The sequence below is a fragment of the Cucurbita pepo genome, chromosome 5 (genome assembly GCF_057944985.1).
Source record: "Cucurbita pepo subsp. pepo isolate OVF chromosome 5, ASM5794498v1, whole genome shotgun sequence".
Lineage (NCBI taxonomy): Eukaryota > Viridiplantae > Streptophyta > Magnoliopsida > Cucurbitales > Cucurbitaceae > Cucurbita > Cucurbita pepo.
The window spans coordinates 1,084,513-1,106,236 of NC_141802.1; the positions used below are offsets into that span (position 1 = coordinate 1,084,513).

Sequence of the window (21,724 nt, forward strand, 5' to 3'; positions counted from 1 at the left end):
ATATTAACTAAAATATAAACATTCAAATCTCCCCAATATATCGTTGTATCAAATACATACATATTATATAGTTTTCGATCAATAATAACTTCAAATAGATATTAGATAACAGTGTAACAACCCTAATATTTTAGACACAATTATAGTCATTACTAAATCTGGTTTAGACGGACTACAGTTACTACTATATCACTATATCTAGACTTTGATGGATTGGTGGAAATTCTTTATAGTTATAAATGAAGGCATTTTATAATTGATGGTTTTGTTTGGTCTTTTAAGGATTCGAACCTTTCACGTGCCTTTATTTTGACCTTCCTCCATTTGATTTGTTCCGTGTCCCATTTCCCTCCTTAAAAGTTACCGTACAAACTACAACTAACTAATTAAAATTACTATATTTAAACTATAATTTAATTTTGTATTTAATAAATTATAATATTTTATTTTATTTTAATAAATGTATTTATGTTAGAAGTACAATTAATTTATTCAAATTGTAGTTGTAATTATTAATAGTAAACTATAAGTTAATAAAAATTAATTAAGCATTAATTGTAATAATTATTTTATACATAAATATTTTTTATTATTTTATTGATAAATTATTATAATAGTATATAAGTATATCTCGCGTAATGATTCATTTCACCATATACAACATCTAATTTTTGAAATATAAACCATGTAAATCATTATAATTAAAAGTTTATGTAATTTTATTAAAATAATAATTATTAAAAATTATTACAAAATAAACTTAAAATCTAAAATTTAAAATACCATAAAATTTTAATTCTAAATTTAATTAATTAAATTATTTTAATAATAACTAATAAAAGTAAAATAATTAACCATAGTTAATTATTTTAAAATTAAATAATATAATAAAAGGATTACAAGTATTTTATTTATACGATAACATTTTTTATGCAACATTAAACACAATTATTTGATTTTTATGCATTTTCTTTAAACGAAAATTTCAACCAAACGACTCTTTAAAACAATATAAAGAGTTATACAAAGAAAATCATCCTCTTCATTTTTAAAAAAATTATGGTACTGATTTATATTTTTTTAATTAAAAAATTATTGATATTGAATATGAGTATTAAAACCTGCCAATCACGTTTTTTTTTTTTTTTTTTTTACATTAAAATCAATCATTTTTTTAATATTAAAATCAAACATTTCTTAATCGGTTCTATACAATGAACCCTTGAAATTGACTTAATATAATCAACTAATTTCATGCTAAGGCATGCCTTCTATATATTTTAATAGAACTTTGTTTTTGAAGATGTAAATATAAGGAATATAATTAGAAGTGTTGATAATTATTTGATAATGTTACTTCATTAATAATTATATATTTCTTGTCTTTATTCTTGTTGTACTATATTATATTTTCCAATGTAAAAAAAAAGACCGTACATACGTCATCATGATCTCACATTTGTAACTTAGCATAGCGAGGAGATTTAATCGAAATAATAAGTTAATAAATTATAATAATTGTTTAGGTTTTAAATAAAATATATTAAATTGAAAAAATTTATAAATCTGTAAACATAATTACAACACCGCGGATCAAACACGACGAAATGATGGAAAGCAATTTATTATTCCTAAAAAAAAAAGTAACAAAATTAAATTTTGTAAAGATATTATAAAACTAACCTCCGAAATAAGATCGGCCCAACGACACTTGCAAAGATGCCGTAGGGATGGGACTGAAGTGTTGGCTTGCATCAAATGGATGATTGCTGTAAGATCATTTCGAGCGTCTTGACTCTTGATGAGGTAAGTAGCTGGATTTTCTGCTCTCTCTCTCTTCTTTTTTTTTTTTTTCTCAGGTTGCTGAATTGTTTATAGTTTCAGTGGTTGCGAGCTGCAAGTGATTTACCTCATGGCTTCTGTTTTTGTTCTTTTACACAATTTCGCAATATAGTTTTGTTATTTTTCCTGTTAGGAATCGCTTTCGTTAAGAACAATGAGCTGAATTAGAATATAGTGTTGAAGCCAGAGCGAAAGCTTTCTCTTAGAGACACGGCTTTGTCAAGCACTACAGGTCTCAATTTTCGTACTAGAAATTGGTATCATTAAGAGTAATGAGCTGAATTAGAATGCAGCTCTGAAGCCATGATGCGTAGCGGACACTGGCCTTTTCAAACATTGGTTTCATCGAAGTTTTTAATTTTTCTGCTAGAAAATCGCTCTCACTAAGAGTAATGAGCTGAATTAGAATGTAACTTTGAAGCCATGGCGCAGAGCATGAGTTTTCTCTCAGGCACCGGCTTCATCAAGCTCTGGTTTCATGACAGATTTTAATTTGTCTGCTAGAAAATCACTTTCATTAAGAGTAATGAGCTGTATTAGAGTGCAACTTTGAAGCCATGGCGCGTAGCATGAGTTTTCTCTGAGTAGTAATCTGAATTAGAATGCTACTTTGGAGCCACGAGGCCTGGTTAAATTTTTCTTTCAAGGGCATGTCTGTTACTGAATAGGATTCAGAATTAAACCTATCAGGCTGTTCACATATCATCAAGAAATAAGAAACCGATCCCATTTGTGCCGGTTCGATGCATTCATGAAAACTGTTTCCGAATGTCCAAATAAGTGTGCAGACATGATTCTTATATTTCTTGTTGGCTATTGGTCATGTTTTCCTTTAGAAACCAATTATTTACTTCTTTGCATTCTACTGGCAAGTTGTACGTTTTGGACTTTATGCCATAGCTATTTTGTTGATTGTCATGTGATATTGATATTACAGTTTCCTGGTGCACCAGAAGAACTGAATACTCGGCAGTGATGTGTTCTTCCCTGTTGCACCGGCACATCAGATGGTATATTCTTTTGGGATGTCTATACATGTCTGCCCTCTCCCTTAATTCATTCGAGTATGAAAGAGGAAATGATTTTTCAAACTATTGGCGGGATGAATTTCGGCTAGTAACAGGAAATGCCACTCAGAACATTAGTCCAATACATTTTTCCTCTTCGAATCATTTTGTATCATGTGAGGATCTGGGTGGTGTTGGGTCATTTAACACAACCTGCCTGTTAAACACAAACTTGTCTTTAGATTCTGATTTCTACATATCTGGAAAGGGGAACCTAGAGATACTTCCACACGTTCTGATTTTCTGCCCCATAGAAGGTTGTATGATTACTCTCAACATGTCTGGCAATATCAAAGTCAGTAAGCACGCAGCTATTATTGCTGGCTCCGTGGTTTTTTCTGCAGCTAATCTGACGCTGGAATACAATTCATACATAAATACAACTGCCCTTGGTGGAGCACCTCCTTCTCAAACAAGTGGCACACCAGTTGGTTACGATGGATCTGGTGGAGGTCATGGTGGCCGAGGGGCCTCCTGTTTGAAAAGTAATCAGACAAGCAACTGGGGTGGTGATGTCTATGCTTGGTCTACATTGTTTGATCCTTGGAGCTACGGGAGCAAGGGTGGTGGGATATCAGAGGAAAAGCCATATGGAGGGCTTGGTGGAGGACGCGTGAAACTTCTCGTAGTGGATGTATTATATTTAAATGGTTCTATCCTTGCAGAAGGGGGAGACGGAGGATCAAGAGGTGGAGGTGGATCTGGTGGAAGTATCTTTGTGCATGCAGTAAAGTTGTGAGTACAATTCGTGCTTATGGATTGGTCTAGACTTTTCAAGTGATTTCTCTTAAAGTTATGATGCATACCTTTTTGCTAACATAATTTAAGTTTGATCGCTGAGATTTTTTTTTTTTTTTTTTTTTTTTTTTTTTTTTTTTTTTTTTTTTTTGTATATTGAATTTGAAGCATTTTGTTGTTTATTGTTGTTAACCTACTTTGAAACCCGTATACGATTTTTGCATATTTATTGCTAACTTTACAATGTGAAATTTGAACAAAAACATTACTGGCGATGAGTGATGTCATTCAATTTTAATTTAGAACTGTCAGATGATTGACCATTCCTTTGAATGTAAAGAAATTGTAAATTCAATTATGAAATATTCAAACATTTTACAAATAAATTGATATGTATGCATCCCTCAAAGAACAAGTATCTTATCCATTTTATTTTATACATTTTATGTGGAGTAGTACTTCATTCAAGCCGGATCCAGAAGTTGACTGTTAAGAGAAGAATATCGTTGAAAATATGAAGTTCGGTGTTTAAGTAATTTGGTCATGATGTGAAAACTCGGAATGATATTTTGTAACAATTTTTGTATCTTGAATGATCTGTGATAATATTGTGTTGGTATTTTGCTATTTAGCTTTTTAGGCTTAAACGAATGATGAAAGACCGACCTCTCAGCTACTCTGTAAAATTTTCATAGATTTTTCTTTGTCAGTATAACTAAGCATATTGTGAAATTGATCAATGTTATTGAATGAATGAGTACGACAAATACTATCATGGTGATAGAATTCTAAATCCTCTTCCTCCATCTTTCATACCTGCCAAATTCGCTTCTTTTATTGAAACTTGTGATTTCGAGATGCATGAAATCTCCCCATTGATTCAAGAATAGAACCACACACACTGAGCTCTCATCCTCCACAATTCTTTTTGTTGTAGACAAAATTGAAGACACAACCTATACTGTATTAGTGATGTTATTTCTGCAGGGATTTCGGATGTGGGAAGGTTAATCATTGATAACATTTTGCGGCACTTGATCTTTCCTTTGCTTCTTCCATCTTTGAGGATAGAGGCTGATAATGTTTTTTTGTCTCTTTTTGATGTGGTTTTTGTTGAAGAATTGTGAGTCTTTTATGGTTCTTTCTCATCAAGATGTTGGATTGTTTAAGTCATCATTTATTTTTCTGGTTTGAATTTCGGAAGGCTTTCTTGGAAGAAGGCTTTTTTCATCCGGCATTTATTCCAGTTTTTTAGAGGCATTGAAGGTATGTCCAAAATTTCTTCCATTTCAAAACAACATTAGTTTCAGCCTTTTGGGGACTCTAGGCATCGTTCCTCAAGTTTGTTTAGTCTTTATTAATGTTCACGAGGAAGAAGATTGTAATCATTTCGAAGTTCTTGATTTTGTATTTTTTTTTTCCTTTTATTTTTACTCCCTTCGAGAGTTTATTAACATATATCAATGAGAAATTATTTCTTGTAAAAAAATGTATAGTTAGCTCAGCGTTACATATTTAGTTAGTTCAGTGTTACCTATTTCTCGTTCTTAGGGTGCTATGTTTCAGCTCCTCAACTGCTAGGTTTGTAGCCAAATTTGTTTTTGATCCAATAGGACTGTAGTTCCTTGTCTCCTCCCTTTTAGATTGTGAGAAAAAATGAAGAGAAGTCTTGAAGTATTTTTGATTATTTAATAGAGCTCTCATTGTAGGATGCAAAAGTCTCACGAATGAATGATGCTTTTGTTGTCTTCTTCACATCCATTTTGGTTTCAGTATTGGCTATCTTACAAAGATCATAAACTTTTCGTTGTCTCATCTGTTGCTTATATTCGGCTTTCTTTGTATATCTAGAAAGGGAAGTGGAACTATATCAGCTGCTGGTGGGAAGGGATGGGGTGGAGGTGGTGGGGGAAGAATTTCTCTGGATAGTTATGGCATTCAAGAAGATATTAAAGTTACTGTACATGGTATGCACTTCGTATGGATGAAATATTCTATAATTATAATTATAATTAAGTTTATTTGTTTGAGTGTGTTGAATGCTTCTGGCGTTGTATCATCGTAACTCTATGTTACACCATCCTTGTTTCAGGCGGTGTAAGTATTGGGTGTCCTGATAATGCTGGAGCAGCCGGCACTTACTTCAATGCTAATTTGCTAAGTTTAAGAGTTGGAAATGACAATATCACGACAGAAACTGAAACCCCTTTGCTAGACTTTTCAACTACTCCACTATGGTCAAATGTTTTTGTGGAGAATAACGCAAAAGCTTTGGTCCCATTGCTGTGGACAAGAGTCCAGGTATTGAGTGATATTTCTTCCTTCCACTTTTTTGCTCCGTTATAACTTATAATTTTTGTTGATTAATCGATGAATGCATATATTGCAGGTTTATTCATCAATTATTAAATAAAAACTTCTGAAATGCATGTTGTGAGTTTATGTATGCAAGAAAAAGTTTTATAATCTCTTTCATTTGGTTTTTACAAAACTTTTGAGAAAATGTCCGAGCTTTCATACAGAAGATGAAAGGATATGCAATTAGGCATTACATTGTCAGTATAATTGATGATCAAACCTCTTCCAAAGACACCTCCCTTATCTCTAAATGGAGGATGAAACAAAACCTCCACCGTCCCTTATCTCTTGAGGCTTCTGTTTTTGCCTCTCTGGAAGGTTAAGATTCTTATGAGAAAACCCTAGCATCTATATCCCCTCGCTGCCCCACCTCGCCTCACTTTTTATGTATAAATATAAATATATACATATACATACACACATATATATCAAAAGTAAGGCACAAAACCAACTTATTTATATTTATATTATTTTATATATATTTATTTAGTTAGTTAGTTAGTTAATAAATAAGTAAATATGTGGAAGATTATGTTGCAATATTGAAAGTTGAGTTTCGAGAAATTATGTTGAACTTTATATTACACTTTTGCTTATGAAATGCTGTTGAATATATTATAAAGTTTTACGTTTTTTAATAGAAATTATATTAGAAAATGGAAATTATCCTTTGAAACAAATTCCTTTTTTTTAAAAAAAAAAAGTTAAAAAGATGAAGAAAAAAAAATCTCTGGGTTCCCCAATTCCCACTTCGATCCCAATGAAAATAAACAAGAAATTTCGCAGGAATGGGGAGTGAAATAGGAGATGAGGACGGGATAGAGAAGGCTTCCCCATCCTCTACCCGTAGACATCTCTACCCACTAGATAAGTTTCCTCTTGTCTTCTAGGAGCTGATTCAAAGTTCCCTCATCTGGCATATCCCCGGGCATGGTTTAGAGCCAGGATGGTTTTTTTTTTTTTTTTTTTTTTTAATGTTATCTACTCAAATGTTCAAAGGGAAAAATAACGCCCAAATATACAATTTTGGTTCTTAGCTGACTTGTAAATGTAAGTTCTGGTTCCTGTTGTTTAACTTGGCCTTCTCTATTATTTTTGTTGCCTTGCTCATTATTTCCTTTTTTTTTTTTTAATGGAAAGTTGGTTTCTTATCAAAGCAAGACAAAAATTATTGGTGGGTAAAAAAATGTTGCATGTTCTTAACTTATATTCCGTCAAACAGCGTAATGAGCTTATCATCTAGACTGTTATTTATGAAGGTATGAAGGTTTCTGACTTTTACTTTGGTCATTTAAGTTCCATTCTTTTTTTTTTTTTTTTTTTTGTTCAACCACGTTATGGGGTGAGAATTCAAACTTTTAATCTTTTTTGTCGATGATATAATGTCCTAATGAGCTGTGCTATTCTTAAGTTGGCTATTGAAGTTCAAATTTTTAATTAAATTTTATTTGATGTTTTCGATCATTGCATTTCTTACTGCCATGCATAGGATTTTGTCTTAACTATTTCTGTTTGTCCAGGGTTGCTTAACCTATCCTGGAATTTAATTTCTTCAAGTGATTACTGCTTGTATCTTTTGGCTCCATGGTTCTAGGTTAGAGGCCAAATTACCTTATACTGTGGAGGCAGCATTGTGTTTGGACTCTCCGAATTTCCAATATCAGAATTTGAACTAGTTGCTGAAGAACTTTTGATGAGCGATTCCATCATAACGGTTTGACTCAAATTTTTCTATATCAAACTTGTTCATTATTTATACCCAGAGTCTAGATTTTCTTATGTTTCTAAATAGGGATTCTTTTTCTGGGTTTGTGTTCGTGTTTGTTTGTTTGTTTTTTTCTTTTAATTATTTTATTTAGAATTTCACATAAATGCTTACCATACAAAAGGCCAACTATTTCAGAAATTTAATTTACTGAAGATGAAGGAACCTTCATAATAGCAAAAGCAGATACATGACATTCCTCATTAATAGCCAAATTTAATTCCTTTACATTAATGCATGAAGGTGAAGGGTCATCAATATTCGTAGGCTTCCAAAGGCATAACAAGAGGCAAAGAAGCTTTATGCATTTCCAATACAGAATTAAAGCTTCAACAGCCACCCCATTCTCGAAACTAACACCCACGGTTTCTTGAAGCATCCTTTCCAAAAGAAGCTTCTCACAAAATTTTCGATGGATCTAATGACTTTGGAAGAGAATTGAGGGATTAACAGATTATGCTCACCCTTAATAATTTATCTTTTGGTTAAATTCCAACACGTGCTTGCTTCACTTAGACACTAACCTTTTGAATTCTAAACGCGCTCTAGATACTTGTTTCTACCTATTGTATCAGAGTCTCCTAATGTAGTTTGAATGACATTCCATATTTTTTTGTTTCCAAAGTGACTAAAATTCTCTTTGACTGAAGGTTTTTGGCGCTCTCAGAGTTTCTGTTAAGATGCTGCTGATGTGGAACTCTAAAATCCTGGTAGACGGAGGGAGGAATACGTTCGTTACTGCTTCAGTTTTTGAAGTCAGGAATCTGGTTGTTTTAAAGGTATTATCCTTTAAATCCCTTCTGCCAACTAGACTAGACTAGGATTAACTTTTTTATAAAAAAAGTTATTTATTTTTACATTTGTGTTCCTTTGGACATCTTATAATATCTAAGCTGGCTGTGATACCTTAAATGTTACAGCAAAACTCAAGCATTAGCTCAAATTCAAACTTGGGTATGTATGGCCAAGGGCTATTGCATCTTACTGGTCAAGGTGACACAATCAAAGGGCTGCGACTCTCCTTGTCGCTATTTTATAACATAACTGTAAGTGTTTGTCACATCTTTGAGTTTTTGTTATGATCTATTTTGTAGGGCTTCTAAGCATTTTTCTATCTTAACGAAAGCTAATATATATATGTCTTATTTCTGTTTTATAACATGACTGCAAGTCATCATCATAATATAGAGTTCTTGTTATGTTCTATTTTCCAGAGCTTTTTAATTGTTTTTTTTACAAGAAATGAAAAGAACTAATGCTCGACAAGATGCAAACCCCACTATGGAGCTAGGAAAAACCAGAAATAAAATGACAGTTGCAAATTTATCTTCTTCATTTTACATAGTGACTACCATTTTCATCCCTACCCCTTCACCCTTCCAAAAAAGGAAAAGACTAAATGAAACCATTGGTACATCTATTTATGACTATTGGCAATAACAGGTTGGAATCGGCTCTTTGCTTCAAGCTCCATTGGATGATAATGATGCCAGTAGAAGCCTGTGAGTATGTTATATGTTATGCCTTTTGGCTACACTTGTTAATCATTCAGCATTGGAGTATTGAAATCCTTAGAGAACTTAAGTTTCTATTTGTAGGGTAACAAAAGCACTGTGTGACAGTGAGACGTGTCCTCTGGATTTAATGACTCCACCAGATGATTGTCATTTCAATTATACACTATCCTTTTCACTTCAAGTAAGAGATAGATTTCATTTGGTGGAGGATCTTGTTGTTATGATGCTCCCAACTTATATTCGTGTTTGTTCAATTGTTCTGTAATTTTTATTCTTGTTTCCAAATTGGTTCTTTATTCCATTATACCAAGAAGTGTTAATGTGGTGATTGCAGCTTTGCAATTTATCATAGATCAATCTAAATGGTTTCCTTTTACCTTTTTTAGATTTGTCGTGTTGAGGATCTTGTTGTTAATGGAATTATCAAGGGAAGTATTATTCAAATCCACCGGGCAAGAACTGTTATTGTCAACAGCAACGGCTGGATTACTGCATCAGAATTAGGTAATTAGGTACATCATACACAAAACTGTTCTTATAACTGTTTTTTTTTTTTTTTTTTTTTTTGGTTATTTTCATTCTATCAAATGAAAATCTGTTTCCTAAAAAAACAAATGTTTCTTCTTTTGTTCTAAAATGTTTCATTAACCAAAAAAAAAAAAAACTCAAACCGATACTTGGAAAAAATTGGTAGTGTTTTAAGCTTCTTAATTTTAGTATACCTTCATGGTCAGGTTGCAATGAAGGAATTGGTAAGGGAAACTATTCAAATGGTGCTGGTAGTGGAGCTGGACATGGAGGAAGAGGAGGTTCTGGCTATTTTAACGGGTGGGTGAGTAATGGAGGTGATGAATATGGCAATGCTGATCTTCCCTGTGAACTTGGAAGTGGAGCAGAAGGCCCTGATCATTTTGATACACCTGTGGCTGGAGGGGGAATGATTGGTAAATATTTCTTCTACTATCGAAAGTTCCTCTCATGTAGATTAACAAGATGTATGTGTGTGTGTATATATATATATATATATTTCATCTCTAATGCTTGATCAGTTTGCTTGCTTAGTCTCTAAACTTGTTCTCTTGCCTTGCAAATGCATATGCTGTTTTCTGCAAGTGATGGGATCCATCCCGTGGCCTTTGTTAACTCTTGAAGTTTATGGATCTTTAACGGCTGATGGACAAAGCTTTATTAAAGTAACGAGAAATCATAATAGTAGCATGATTGGTGGACGTGGAGGAGGTTCAGGTGGAACTATTCTTCTGTTCCTTCAGGAACTTGAGCTTTTCAAGAATTCATCAATTACTGTTATTGGCGGCAATGGTGGTTCTCTAGGTGGAGGTGGAGGTGGGGGTGGGAGGGTACATTTTCACTGGTCCAATATACATGCTGGGGATGAATATACACCTGTTGCAAGTATAAGTGGCTCCATTAATATTAGGTACGGGACTTCTAACTCTAAGCTCTAAACAAAATGATAAGGGAGATAAGAGAAAGAACAAAAATTGCAAAATAATTTCTTAACTATATGATAGGATTGCAAGGAACAATATAAAATTATTGTTCATTTACTTTCCAGAGATAAACAACGTAAACCTTTAATTCTAACTGTTTTTTCAATTCGTCTTTGAAGTTTGTGATACTATGATAATGTACTTCGTCTGATGTCTTACAGTGGAGGTGCTAGCAACAGAGGTGGTAGTTATGGTGGAAAAGGCACAATTACCGGAAAAGAATGCCCGAAGGGCCTCTACGGTACATTTTGCGAAGTACGTTCAATTGGATTTGGTATCACCTCACGATAACATAAATCTTAGAATACATGTGGGCATGCCACCGTTTTCACCATCTAGAAATTTTCTTATCATGCTTTTCTGGACGCACATGGTGCTTCCATGCTTAAGCGTAGCATCCATGCATGTGTTCTAAATTAGAAGATAAGTTTAGCCGGTTAAGTTCTTAGATTGTCTACTGGCACATGTAAAGTTGTGTTGGCTGATATATTTACTTTGGCATCACCATTTAATCGAGAATGAATCTTTTATGTAGCGTATTGTAACATCGGATTGTTTTTTGGCTTTGTTTACAGGAATGCCCTGTTGGCACTTATAAAGATGTTAATGGGTCTGATGCAAATCTTTGCCTTCCTTGTTCTCTTGACCTTCTGCCCAATCGTGCAAATTTTATATATACACGAGGTAATACGATAATTGGTCATTGAAGCTATTGTTTTAGCTTTATTTCTTCCTTAGAATGGTTTCAAATCTTCTTCTTGCTAAGGCGTCCACTCTTGTGACAGGAGGCGTTGATAATCCATTTTGTCCATATAAATGCATATCTGACAAATATAGGATGCCAAATTGTTTTACACCTCTTGAGGAGCTGATGTATACTTTTGGGGGTCCCTTGCCCTTTTCCGTTATATTGTCATGCTTGTTGATTCTTTTAGCTCTTCTGTTGAGTACACTGAGAGTTAAATTCGTTGGATATGGTTCATATCGTGATGCTGATTCGATTGAACCCCACGGTCATCATCATTTCCCACATCTTCTGTCCTTATCCGAGGTACCAATTACTATAACTGTGGATTTCCATACAGTCCTGTCGTTGCAGCTATGACGTTTTATTCAGGTGTATTTTTTGTTTGTAAACAGGTACGTGGAACTAGAGCTGATGAAGCTCAAAGTCATGTTTACAGAATGTATTTTATGGGTCCCAATACGTTCAGAGAGCCATGGCATCTTCCTTACTCTCCTCCCAATGCAGTTATAGAAATTGTGTGAGAAAACTGTAATTTGATAAGCTTGTCTATAGTAGAAGTGTTTGAACTATTTATTTTCAATGATGTTTAATTCATCTTCCTTACAATATGCTTAGGTACGAAGATGCTTTTAATAGATTCATCGATGATATAAATTCGGTGGCTGCATATGATTGGTGGGAAGGATCAGTGCATAGCATACTCTCAATTCTTGCATATCCTTGCGCATGGACGTGGAAACAATGGCGACGTAGGCATAAAATCCACCGCCTTCAGGACTATGTCAAGTCTGAATATGACCATTCATGTCTGCGCTCCTGCAGATCTCGTGCCTTATACAAAGGAATGAAGGTATGACTTTAATATATAAAAACTAATATTTCCGATGGTTCTCGTGCATGATTTTATGAAGTCACGTGAATTTGATGTTAGCCCGAACACAATTGAAACTGATGCAGGTTGGAGCAACACCTGATTTAATGGTTGCCTTTATTGATTTTTTTCTTGGTGGTGATGAGAAGCGTTTAGATATAGTTTCAATTATTGAAAAGAGATATCCAATGTGCATCATTTTTGGTGGGGATGGAAGCTATATGACTCCTTATAATCTTCACAGTGATGCCTTGTTGACCAATCTCATTGGACAGGTAGATATTGTCTGCTTCAGTATGCGTTTTTATTAATATTAACTAAACGGACTCTGACCCCAGAGAAACTCTTCTGCGTTTCTAGCACGTCCCAGCAACTGTTTGGAATCGCTTGGTTGCTGGCCTGAATGCTCAATTGAGGATAGTGAGGAATAGATCCATCCGTTCCTCCTTGATTCCTGTTCTAGATTGGATAAATAGTCATGCAAACCCCCAACTCGAATTCCATGGCGTTAAAATTGAGGTTGGATGGTTTCAAGGTACTGCTTCTGGTTACTATCAGCTTGGTGTGTTGGTTGTAGCACTTGGTGATTATTCTCCTCACCAGTTAGAAAGATCGGATATGCTGAGCCAACATACTAATGAACCGTCAAGGTACACTTGAATGTTCAACATAATTTAACAACTTAAAGTTCGGCTTCTCACTATATTGTATATCAAATTATGATAGGAAAGACGCTGCAAGTGCAACAGAATCTCTCATGCAGTTTGAACAGAGTTGGCAAGCATTATCTCTAAAAAGGATTACAGGTGTAGTTAATGGAGGGCTTATAAACAAGGCTAACGTGGGATTTTTGCATTATAAATGGGACTTTCTCTATCCTTTTTCTCTCTTATTACGCAACACAAAACCTATTGGACATCTGGTTAGTTGATATCACCATATATTTCTTAGATGTACAACAGAGGAATTTTGTATAGCTTAATCCTCTAACTCTTGAGACGTAAATCTTTCAGGATACTGTGCAGCTGCTCATCACTGCTGTGCTTCTAGCGGATATTTCTGTTACCCTTCTCATGCTGCTGCAGTTCTATTGGATTTCATTGGTTGCTTTTCTTCTTGTTCTTCTTGTTCTTCCCTTGTCTCTACTCTCTCCTTTCCCAGCTGGCTTGAATGCACTTTTCAGCAAGGAGCCTAGAAAGGCATCACTTTCTCGAATATATGCTCTGTGGAATGCAACCTCTTTTGCGAATATTGTAAGTTGTTCTAGACTGCAGTATCACCACAATTTTCCCGATTAACTTGATATTGTTTGGAGGGTATGCTTCAGGATGCTCGTCATAGTTAAAATTACTTCTCCTCCTTTTTAAAAGGCTGTCTACGATTAGAACTTAATTTTTTTCTTCCGCTAATCATATTTTCATCATTTTGGTCATTACAGGGTGTGGCCCTCATTTATGGCACTTTCCTGTACGGATTTTCAACATTCCAGCCACCTGATGAGACAAATACCTGGAGCAACAGAAGGTGATTTTCAACTCATTTTTTAATATTTTACCTTCCGCCACGTCTGAAATGGATGATGAAACCAGAAATTGGGAGTGTGTGACCAGTTGACAAGATGTCAAATCTTTTAAATGATATTTTTTTTCCCCTAAACTCAACTGCTTTTGAATTTATTTGACAACAGGGAGATTGATAAGTGGTGGATCTTGCCCGTAATCCTTCTGCTATTCAAATCAATACAAGCAAAATTAGTTGATGGGCACATTGCCAATTTGGAAATCAAGGATATTAGTCTTTTTTGTCCCGACCCAGATGCTTTTTGGGCTGCTGAGTTTGCTTAGCAGCGTATTGGAGCATATTATCGACTGAGATAGGCGTGATGTTTTGAATTGTAAATGTCCAAGTTTGTAAATCCGTTTTTGAGATTGATGTGCAAAGGCCCCTACGTGATAGCAGCATAAATGTAAATATAGTGCATTAGCCCACGCAATTAGTACCTTTTTAAGAAAAAGGAAATATATTATTTTTCTCCTCGCTGACATTCACAATGGACAAAACTCTTCCCCCATCTTAACTCAACCAGTAGAGATTCTGTAAAATTTTGCAACACTAACAGTAATCTCTTCAAGGGTTTATGAGGATTATTTGCTTGGGTCCTTAAATCTTCGAATAAATTAGAAGAATTTGTGCGCGTATCATACAACAAAGTTGTGAGTTTATGCCAGTGCAGCCCACGAGCTATTGAACTTTATTTGAATGAACAGGTAAAAAAATAAAAATAACTGGAATTAGAATAATCTATTTCTCTTTCAGTAAAGACAGAAATAATCATAGGTTTAAAGAAACACGTACTAAAATTAATCTACGCAACCTAAAAATTGGGCGTAAAGGAAAACAAAATTTGAAACTGGGATTGGAGGGGCGCGCCGGGCCCACGCTATAAGTGCAACGCAAGGGCGACGCTCGAAGACCCCAGTAGCAAGCTACTGTAATGGGCCTTCCCCCATCAGAAATTAATTTAATATCATGTGGACCGATGGCCCACGTATCAGATATTAAACTGATAAGAACAGATACTACACTTGATCTTAGCCAAAAGGCCGAGAAAGGTATGATTTGTGAAATTGCGGAAGGCGTCTTTTATAGTGCCATAAGGTGCAGGCTGCCAGCACGCTTTCCGATGTGGGACGACTTCTAAACTCTAAACGTTTTCTCCTCTTCCCAAGCAAACTGCTGCAGTTCATTCATTGCATTCTCCATTCACCCCTATTTTAATACAGCTGTGCTCAACTCATCGGTTATCACTATTGTGCTTCTAGCTGATATTTCCAGCTACCATGCATATGCAACTGCAGCTCTATTTGTTAAAAGCAATTTTTGAAATATATGGAACAATTATTCCTTAAGAAAAGGACTCCAGAATAAAAGTAATTATAAGTAAAAATGAGTGTACTTTAGAAAACTCAAGTATGAATGAACATAAAAATTGCACTCCCACGCGATAAGAACATATTAATTTCACATTTAGTGGCCTCATTTGCGTATAAAATCACAATACTTGCCCATCATATTTTAAAATTTATTGTAAAATACTATGTTGCATGAAAGGAATTTTCTTGCATGTCATTTACTTGTAAGAGGTTAAAGGTTAGAATTTGAGTGTCGGAAGTATTCACAATTTTTTAAAAATCTCTGTTGGATTTTAATTGAGCTAATATTCCAAATCTCACAAACAAAAATAAAATGAATATTGTACTAGTAAATAATTAAATCTTTTACTGATCGACACTAAAGCAATTTGAAAAATAAGGTTACAAAAGCATTTAAACTGGGCTTGGAGGGGTGCGCCTGGCCCATGCTGTAGTGCAACGCAAGGGCGACGCTCGAAGACCCCAATAGCAAGCTATTGCAGTGGGCCTTCCCCCATAAAAAATTAATTTAATATCATGTGGGCCGATGGCCCACGTATCAGATATTAAACTGATAAGAACAGATACTACACTTGATCTTAGCCAAAAGGCCGAGAAAGGTATGATTTGTACAATAACCGGAAGCGTTTTTTATAGTGCCAGATGGTGCAGTTGTCCAGCACGCTTTCCGATGTGGGACAACCCTCAAATCTTTCCTCTTCAATTACAGAGGCGCCTTCTTGCACAGCAATGGAACTTTACACGTCATCATCATGAATGTTTTGAATTAAATGGTCTTTTTTTGAATCATTTTACCTAAACATATTATATATATATTTTTATTTATTTATTTATTTATTATTATTATTTTTTTTTTAATAACTATTGTGTTCACATGTATTTGGAGGTATTTAAATATGATGAGGTTAAAAAATGGTGAACCAAATCCATGACTTGTCCTAAATGTTGAAGAAAGCAAGGAAACAGTGAGGTCCATGTGGGGGAGGCGAATGCCACATTTCTGGCTGAGTCATTGCAAATATTGATGCAAATCTCTTCATTGAATTCATTATAAAAACAACCAATTCTCTGCATTTAGTCTTCCAACAATTCATCATCCAAATACACCTCCTTTGGATTCCCCCAATATTATAACACCACAATCTATCCCACCCCTCTCTACACAAATTTTCAAATTTTAACGTAAATATTAAATTATTAAACTTTTAATTTCATGTTTAATAACTTTGTTAATCTAAAAAATATCTATTTGCTAAAAAAAAAATTAAAATCGAATGCTCAAATACTTCTTTTAGACCTTTATAAAAATCGAGAGATTATATATATATTTGATATATATCGAAGATATAGCATATGATTTCGCATGGAGTTAGATCTGTTTTTGCCTTTTGTGTTTGATTAATTAAGATATGCATTAGGCATCATCCCCATGCAAGTTATTTTTTAAAACTTTAAATAAATGCTGCTAATCTAGTGTGATTCTCTCTAAAGTAAAGCTAAAGATATGGCTCACAATTGCTTTTCCCAAAATTAAAAAAATAATTAATTAAAAAAAAGGAAAGAAAAAAAGCTAAAAAGAAATAAATACTTTTTCATACCATGTTTGCATTTTTTGGGTCAAAATTTGATATCTCTAAGTTTAATTTATATTTATTTAAATATAATTCAAATTTCTTAGTTATTATTGTATGTAATATTTAATTTTAAAATATGATTTAAAAGAAACAATTTGTTAGGATTTTCTAAAATTAAATATAAATTAAAAACAAAATATTTATAATTGGTCTTAACTTTAATTTCATTTTAGCTTTACGTTTTTAACTTTATAAAGCGTTATTTAATCCTCTTTAACTTTCAATAATAGTCATTATTGAGTAAATAGCATTAAAAGGGTTTAAATAAAAGACAATCTAAAGTTAATATCAACCTAAAATATCTTACCTAATAAATATAATGCGTTTCTTTTAGTTTATACATCTTTTTAACTCATTAATTAATAATTTAAATCTTTATTGTTTAAAAAACAAAAAATGTCGTTTTGACTTTGACGAAGCTTGGAGATGGGCTGTTTTTGGAACTTAGGTCCATATTGACAGAGCCTCTCAGACAATAAATTTGGGCCATAAATTAGTTTTGTACCCAAAAACTCTTAATTTCTCAATAAATAAATAAATAAATAAATAAATATAGCATTTTGTTGTGATATTTACATTTCTGAACCTATTTTGTTGAGAAATTTAAAAACCATAATGAATATGGGAAAAATATCATAAAATAATTGAAAATGTAAATAAATAAATAAATAAATAACAGTAAACCCTAAGGAAAAGGTGGGTGGTGAGTCATGATGGTAGGTTTATTGAGATGGTGTTTGACGAAAGGCTCGTGAATGTGAGTGAGAGGGTTGAGGGAGCCACCGCATGAATATGATTCCACCAACTCTCATCTTTTTATTTTACTTTTTTTAAATACTACATTTTGATTTATATATATATATATATATATATATATATATATATATATATATATATATATATATATATATATTTTAAATTCCAAAAGGAACCAAATTTGAAAATAAAAACTAGTAATTGAGAATATTAGAGATTAATTTGTTCCATTTTATATGAAATGTAAAAACGTTAAATTATTTTTCATATACAATTAAAAGAGATACGGCGTAAATTCAAGCTTACAATCTCATATTTGTTTAGAGTAAGTTATTTTTTATCATTTTAAGTTATAAATGTACGAACGGTTGCAAAAGTGAACGTACAACGGTAACTATATGTGCATTTTTCATATATTTTCTTTAAAATGGGAGACTCAAATTTATTCTATATGAGAACTTTGTAGAAGGGAAGGATGAAAGGAAGACAAGACAACGTGAAGGCAAAGAAAAGAAAAATGCTGACAGATCATTCATTACAATTCATGTAAAAAGTATATATATATATTGTAAATGTTGCATTGAAGAGGAGCTTCCTTTGCAGTCCTTCTCTCTTTCTTTTTCCTTCATGCTTTTATTTATTTATTTATTTTCCGATTCAAGAGATGCATGTGATGCCCTCATCATCTCTTACAACATCCCAACTCATTAATCAAAATCAATTCAATTTTAATTTAAAATGTATTTAATATAATTTTTAATTTTCTTTTGATTTGTTATTATTATTAATAATTTGTGTTGGGAAGGGGGCGGTGTTCATGTTAGGTACTCCAAAACATAGAGTTACTAAGACAAAGACATTATATTAGATTTAAAGTAACGATCCAGATCCATCGCTAGTAGATATTGCCCTCTTTTAGTTTTTGTTGGAAAGTCCTAAGTAAAAATCCAAAAAAGACAATATCGAGTGGTAACTTAACATTCAAATAAGAATTATGAGGAGTTTTATTGTTATTATTATTATTTTTTTTTTTTAAGTTGCTTAGTTGGACTTTGATTCGTACAGGCCGTGTGAGAGAGAGAGGTTAGGGCGTGTTTGGTTTTGCACGTGTCTGTTCTGACGCGTGAATATTATCGACGAAAATGCCCTCGCCTTTCTTTCCTTAAAAAATATATATATTATTAACCCTTTTCTTTTTTAATTTATATTTTTTGCAATCTACATTTTTTTCTTTATTTATAACTGGCTTCGGTTTAATTTAAGTACTTACAAAAAGAATAATAATAATCAAAATTTCGAAATTACGGCCATGCTCTTTCCTAATTTTTTTACAATTTTTTTTAAATCTAGTTAAAGATTATAAACTAAATAAAATTATTACTAATACTTTTTTTTTATTTGGTCGAAAAATTAATTTTGAATTTATATTCTTAATTGAATGATAAGTAATTGTATCTCATCAATTTGAACATAACTCAACTAGTTAGCTGGATGTGAATGATTTAAATAGGAAATAATTGTTAAATAAGAAATAAAATATAAAATTATAAAAGGAATAAAACTTTAACGTCCCACTTGGAAAATGTCACATTGTAACGAGAGAGGGAGAGAATCTCCTATGGTAAGAGTTAAAAAAAGATTGGAGAAATTGAAGCACATCATGATCCTATTTTCGTCATTATTAATTCCATTTTATCAAAACCAACCAAATTATGCACTCTTCCACATTATTTTATTATTGTTTGCTTTATTTTTAAATTTTTTTTCTTTACTTTAAAGGGAACATGAGGAGTATTATTCATTCACGGTCATATATAAATACGAGGAGCAAATTAATAATTAATAATAAATAGCACGTACTCCCCAATATTGTCCTTTTTTTTAGCTTTTTCATTTCAAAATTCTCTTAAAAGTTTTAAAACGAGCCTATTAGGAGAGGAATGAACGTTTTATTCTCATCTCCAATCGATGTGGAATATCACAATTCACTTCGCTTAGAACTTAGCATCCTCATTAGCACAATGTCCGGTGTCTGGCTCCGATACCATTTGTAACAGTCCAAGTCCATATTGTCTACTTGGCTTGTTACATATAGCGGTCAACCTCAAAGTCTTACAACTGGATGAGTGTACGTCTAGTAGAAAAAAGAAAAATTAATTCCTCCATCTCTTACCTATATTTGATACATAAATTTAGTTTGAATCAAAATGATTAAGTTAAGGACCTAATTGTTGGGTTTTAAAAACAAGAATAACCTAATAAAAGAATGGGTACAAAAAGAGGGATTAGAAATAGAAATATTTAGCTTAATTTCATAAAAAGAATTAAAACTTTCTTGAAACTCGAAGGAAAGTGCTCCAATATACAAAGATTTGTAGAGGAATCAATGGGGTGCTCAACAAAGTTAGTGGGTGCCCTATCCCTTTACACATTTGTGTCAATGGTACCAAAATTAAATTAGGTAAGTATTACGATCCAAAAATGAATACGAATTTCTTTTAAAATTTCTTACTCTCGATTGTTCGAAAGAATTTTGACTATTGATAATGGTATGAACAAATGCCTCAGTGTGAAGAATTCGATTTGAAAACGAAATAAAAGCTCTAACAGGTTGGAATGGCTAAGATTTCAAAGTCAAAAAATGGTGCCATTTGACACATTCCACACAGAAGAAATGCCAACCCAATTGGTATGCATTATAGAGCAAAACCCTTTTCAACATCACAAGTTGTCAAACAAACACATCAAAATTTGAAGACAAGAAAAGGCTTGATGGTACCAAAATTACAATGAGTGGCTTATGTTTGGCTCTTTATTGGTCAAGATATTGAAGCAATTAGATAAACTTTGTTCCATTTGGGCTTGTAATCCAAGCTAAGTCTTTCTTCTTTTTCATTATGACTTCTAGTACCCACAAATTTAGGTATTCAAATATACGATAACCGCCCAAGTCTACCATTAGTAGATATTGCACTCAGCCTTCACAAATTTAAAATGAGTCTATTAGGAAGAGGTTTCAACACCCTTTTAATAAATATTTCGTTTCCCTCTCCAATCAATGTGGGATCTCATAATCCACCCCTCCTAGGGTCTAGCGTTCTCGCTAGCACACAACTCAATGTCTAGCTTTGATATTATTTGTAACAAATCAAGTCCACCGCTAGTAGATGTTATCCGTTTTTGCTCGTTACGTATCACTTCAGCCTCATAGTTTTAACACGCGTCTACTAAGAAAAGGTTTTCACACGTTTATAAAGAATAGTGAGCGTGAAAGCTAAGCTCTTAAATTTACACGTAGAAGAGGTCAAGTTAAATGAATAGTTTGTAGCAATGATTAAAGTGAAGAACACGAACAAAAGCCTTGATTTGGAAGAGTACACAAAACAAAGCAAAGGGTGATAAGAAAATTTAACAAATTAAAGGAATGGGCCAACAGAGTTACATTAATTATAGTTTAGTGCCATAAATTAAGGAAATTAATGAAAGATTAGGCAGCAAAATGAGAGAGGGTTCTCGATTTTAATTTTGAAACCCATGCAAATTATAAAAAAAAAAAAAAAAAAAAAAAAAAAAAAAAAAAAGTATATGATGTGATGGGTGCAGTACTATTATTACTGATGTGAAACCTGCGCTGTGATCCGTTGGATCAGGGGACCACTGATTCTGTGTATATATTCATTTAGTGTTCTTTTGCTCATATGCATTTCAATAAAGCTACCGCCATTTTCATATATTACAATTTATGCTTTTAATTTGATATTTTTTAATATGGTACCGAAAATGATTTATAACATTTCATTAAATTTTAAAAACTATATAATATATGATCAGCTTAATGCCTTCAATTATTAATAAAAATAATTTAAAGTAATAAACAAGACTTTTTTTTTATATATATATAAAAAAAAACATTAGAAATCTCTGTCGGCTTTGAATGAAAAATACCATAATTTATACCGAAAATATACAGAATTACTAATTTTT

At 32.9% G+C, this 21,724-nt stretch overlaps 1 protein-coding gene and 2 non-coding genes across 5 annotated transcripts; 1 reads left to right on the forward strand and 2 right to left on the reverse strand.

Annotated features, from left to right (window-relative positions):
* Positions 1-1,645: 1,645 nt before the first annotated feature.
* LOC111794973 (uncharacterized) lies at positions 1,646-14,461 on the forward strand. 3 transcript variants are annotated; one of them, XM_087123977.1, is made up of 23 exons: positions 1,646-1,806; positions 2,780-3,644; positions 5,499-5,614; positions 5,740-5,948; positions 7,600-7,719; positions 8,421-8,549; positions 8,691-8,816; positions 9,214-9,272; positions 9,369-9,468; positions 9,674-9,791; positions 10,022-10,231; positions 10,401-10,725; positions 10,960-11,053; positions 11,374-11,482; positions 11,584-11,849; positions 11,939-12,063; positions 12,162-12,396; positions 12,504-12,692; positions 12,778-13,067; positions 13,144-13,339; positions 13,431-13,670; positions 13,856-13,941; positions 14,105-14,461. In XM_087123977.1, the coding sequence occupies exons 2-23, from the start codon at positions 2,818-2,820 to the stop codon at positions 14,259-14,261; spliced, it is 4,326 nt and encodes a 1,441-aa protein (XP_086980103.1). In that variant the 5' UTR covers positions 1,646-1,806; positions 2,780-2,817; the 3' UTR covers positions 14,262-14,461. The 3 variants fall into 3 exon arrangements, 2 of the variants coding, with proteins under 2 accessions (XP_086980103.1, XP_086980104.1); XM_087123978.1 differs by lacking the exon at positions 7,600-7,719; XR_015421114.1 differs by lacking the exons at positions 13,856-13,941; positions 14,105-14,461 and having other exon boundaries at positions 12,778-12,952; positions 13,431-13,572.
* A 375-nt stretch (positions 14,462-14,836) lies between these two features.
* Positions 14,837-15,033, reverse strand: LOC111796265 (U2 spliceosomal RNA). Its single transcript, XR_002815313.2, has one exon. It is a non-coding gene; the product is annotated as a U2 spliceosomal RNA (small nuclear RNA).
* A 724-nt stretch (positions 15,034-15,757) lies between these two features.
* Positions 15,758-15,953, reverse strand: LOC111796297 (U2 spliceosomal RNA). Its single transcript, XR_002815342.1, has one exon. It is a non-coding gene; the product is annotated as a U2 spliceosomal RNA (small nuclear RNA).
* Positions 15,954-21,724: the final 5,771 nt, after the last annotated feature.